Raw genomic sequence first — 4123 nt, forward strand, 5'->3', positions numbered from 1 at the left:
TCCATCAAAACCTTTTTGAGTTGAAAATTGTGGTTTCAAACAAACAAACAAACAAAGTCAGTCAAACAAACAAAAAGATGCATCACCAAACATTTTTCACAGAATGCGTTTGCTGTCCACAAAAACAAATTGATTTGTTTTGTGGTCGGAAGACTGAAATTGTTCAAGTTTTTGATTAAAAGTAAAAACATTTTTGTTGAAAGTTTAGAGGAGAACTAAAAATGTTATTTTCACCTAATCTTGGCATGATTAAAAAACAAAACAAAACAAAACCCACCTTGACAAGGTCTAATTTTAGGATTGACTTTACAGTCCTTACTGATGCTGAGTTGCATTTAAGCTTCTAATCCTATTGATTTAGTAGGGCAGTTCTCCTAAACAGAGTTGTGCAAATGATCAATTATTTGGTTTGCTGGCCAAACCAAAATGAAAAATTGGGGAAAAAAATGTTTTATGTCAACAGAACTGTTTTGCTTAATCTGAAAAGGAATTCAGTTTGTTTTCTGATATTTTTTCAACCCCCTTTATTATTATTACATTCAGGCAACTTAAAAAAAAAAAAAAAAAGGAATGTTTCAAAAGGAAAAATCAGAACGTGTTGTTTCAGATAGGTCAGAACGAATCATTTTACCTTCTCTCTCTCTAATATATATATTTGGCTGAAACTATCTGCCAAATTCAACATGAATTTGCAAATAGCTCCAGTTGACCCGAAACTCCATTTTTCAGTGATTAAACTATTCATCTGAAAAATTTTGCCCAGCTGAACTCATGAGCAGTGCTACTCAGTGTTACTGAGGCTATGTAACTGAGGACTTTGGAATCATCGGTTCGAATAATCAGCTGGAGTAAATCACTCATTCCACTGACTTCCTTATCCGGGATCTGACCCACTGCTCAAGTGAAAATAGAAGCTCGGTTACTTTTGCTTAAAAGAGGCGGGAGGACAATCCATTGGTTAGAACTCTGGCCTGGCACTCAGGGGACATGGGTTCTGTTCTCTCTTCTGCCCCAGATTTGCTGTGTGACCTAGGCTTGGTGAAGTAGAGCCTGGTTTTCCCATTCTCCTAACGATGTCAATAGGCACCTAGCTGGATTTTCAAATGTGCCTAATCAGATTAGGTACCAAACCCCCACTGGCTGCAGTGGAAGGTGGATGTCTAATCTACTCAGGAACTGCTGAGAATCCCACTGGGCCCCTATTTGCATCTTTAGGCACCAAACCACCTTTAAAAACCTGCCCTTCGTCTCTTTGTGCCTCAGTTCCCCATCGGTGAAGTGAGGATAATAGCCCTTCCCTACATCGCAGGGATGTTGGGAGAATAAATGCATTGACACCTGTGCGATGCTCAGAATCTGTAGCGATGGGCGCCGTGTAGTAACCATGCAGATGGATGGAGCAAAGCAGAGGGACCCTGGTTCGTGCTTTGTTTGTGACACATTTGGATCCAATCCTTTCCTTTACTCACCATGAGTAGTCAGCCCATTGAAGTCACATGACTAAAGTTACACCCTTGCATGCATGTTTAAAGGATCAGGCTCTTAGGCCCCTTGTTTACCTTGATGTATCTCCGTTTCCTCTCAGTCCGAGGCAGTGTGGATACGTAAGGTAAAGGGCCAGTTGTGTCTAATCCCTTCGGAGCTGTGGAAGCAAGGAAGGCTAAAGAGGGTTCCTCTTCTTTCTGCCCCCATACAGGAGTTAACCACAGCTGCAGTCACGGACGAAGACAACAGTTGCAGTCACTAGCCCGTGGAAAAGGGCCAGGGAAGAGACTGTGTCTTGAGAAAAGACTTAGATCCTCAATCTATTCATGTTGTCCAAGAGGTGACTTGATCATTGTCTACCCCGTCTACATGAGAAGAAAATCTATCTGATGCTACAGGTCTCCTTAATCTAGCAGATAAACGTATAACAAAATCCAATGGCTGGAAGGTGGAATAATAAAAGTTCCACCTGGAAATAAGACATTAGATGTTAACTGTGGAGGGTAATTAACCATTGGAACAACTTCGTTATAGATGCAATGGAGTCTCTATGACTTGGAGTTTTGAAATCACGAGTGGATGTTGTTCAAATCGTTATGCTCTCGTTCATCCAGAAGCTATGGGCCTGATGCAGGAATTACTGGGTGTAATTATATGGCATGTAATGCAAGAGGTTAGCCAAGATGATCATAATGATTTTTCTGGACTTAAAATCAATGGATGCATGAATCTATGAGAATGCAGTTACTTGGCTTTAGTTTTCAGTTAGAGGCTCTTATCTCAGAATCACAGACATTAGAGAGGGGAAAATGTTCTGTAGGAAACAAACATTAATTGGCACGGAGGGTTACATGGCTAAATTCCAACCATTTGATTCCTTTCTCATTTATTCCTTACTCCATTCAGCACGAGTGAGGATATGGGAACTTGGCCCTGTGTTAGCTGAAGATAAGAGATGCAGGGGGATGAAATTTGAGGTAGGACAATTGCTAGGTTAAACAATGTTCAGGATCTTTCTTTTTTCCTGTGGATCACTGAAAAGAATGGGAAACCCATTCCAACCTCGTGCTGCCTGACGTCTTTCCTTTCTTTAGTTTTTCCTTAGGAGAGTGTCTTGGTGGAATGACCTCAGGAAATCACACCTCGGTGACTCATTTCATCCTTTTAGGATTTGCTGACCACCCTGAGCTGAGCCGGGTGCTATTTGTGGTGTTTCTATCTTGTTATCTCATCGCTCTGACTGGGAATCTTCTCATCATCATCGTCACTCTGGCTGAGGCGGCCCTCCACACCCCCATGTATTTCTTCCTCAGGAACTTGTCCTTCCTGGAGATCTGCTACACCTCGGTCACCCTGCCCAAGATACTGGCCAACCTCCTCTCGGAGGATAAAACTATCTCCTTCCTCGGTTGTGCGGCCCAGATGTATTTCCTCCTCTTCCTAGGAGGGACGGAGTGTTACCTCCTTGCTGTGATGGCCTACGATCGATATGTTGCTATATGCCACCCACTGCATTATCCGGTCCTTATGAACCGGAGGGTCTATACAGGGCTTGCGTCTGCTTCCTGGGTCACCAACCTCCTGGTGTTACTGGGTCATATTGCTTCCATATTCACCTTGCCCTTCTGTGGCTCTAATGAAATCAACCATTTCTTCTGCGATGTTCCCCCAGTGATGGAACTGGCCTGCGGGGACACCCACAGGACGGAAATGGGCATTCTCCTTGTTGCCTTCTTCTTTGTCCTAGTGCCATTCATGCTCATCCTTGCATCCTACACTGGCATCATCTCCACCATCCTGAAGATGCCATCCGCTGAGGGCAGGCAGAAAACCTTCTCCACCTGCTCCGCGCACCTCCTGGTGGTGACTCTGTTCTACGGGACGGCCTGCACCATGTACCTGAAACCCAAATCCAGTCACTTGCCAAATGGCGACAAACTCATTGCTCTGCTGTACTCTGTCGTGACCCCCATGCTAAATCCCATCATCTACAGCCTGCGGAACAAGGAGGTGAAAGGGGCGCTCCGGACATTAACTCACAAAAATGTACTCGCGTGCCAAGGTTTTCTACTGCATCTAGGGAGGCTTTGCCATTTTTCTAAATTTAAAACAGGCACCGTTCAGTGAGGCAGATCCTGACCTCAGTTACATCAGGGTAAATTCAGAGTCACTCCGCTGATAGTATGGGAGTCATTCCTGCACAAGGCTCTGTGGGCTAATAATGGAGAATGTCTCTGTCCTGCAGGGGGAATTCCACTGAGCAACACTGAGATCCTGTAAAAATAAAATAAAATAAAATAAAGATACTGAAACTGAGCTAATAGGAACTGGGCGTCCAAACACTTTACAGAGCTTGGAAAAATGCAGCCTACATTTCTGAAAGGATAGTGGGAGTTGTAAGATTGTTATGAGTTTATACTGAATAACGCCTTGCCCTGGAGAATGTCCCATTGAAGTCTAGAGGCCCTTAGCCTGGCCAGATAGCGTCTTGAATACAAGGTAGAAGGAATTGAGGGCAGGGATACATGTTTCCTTTTTCCAGCTACCCAGGTCGTGGGGTAGGGAGAACATAACCCCAGTGGGGCTGCAACATGTCCTCAGGGTAAGTGGTGGGAGCTGGTGTGGAGTGGATTGAACC

The 4123-nt window shown here is 44.1% G+C and overlaps 1 protein-coding gene across 1 annotated transcript; it reads left to right on the forward strand.

The window, feature by feature from the left end:
- Positions 1-1394: 1394 nt before the first annotated feature.
- LOC137142797 (olfactory receptor 10A7-like) lies at positions 1395-3612 on the forward strand. Its single transcript, XM_067532264.1, has 2 exons — positions 1395-1422; positions 2618-3612. Exons 1-2 carry the CDS (start codon positions 1395-1397, stop codon positions 3610-3612), a joined length of 1023 nt encoding a protein of 340 aa, XP_067388365.1.
- Positions 3613-4123: the final 511 nt, after the last annotated feature.

The sequence above is a fragment of the Emydura macquarii genome, unplaced genomic scaffold (assembly GCF_026122565.2).
Source record: "Emydura macquarii macquarii isolate MOO-44397 ecotype Brisbane River unplaced genomic scaffold, CSIRO-AGI_Emac_v2 contig_3249, whole genome shotgun sequence".
NCBI classification, from domain to species: domain Eukaryota; kingdom Metazoa; phylum Chordata; order Testudines; family Chelidae; genus Emydura; species Emydura macquarii.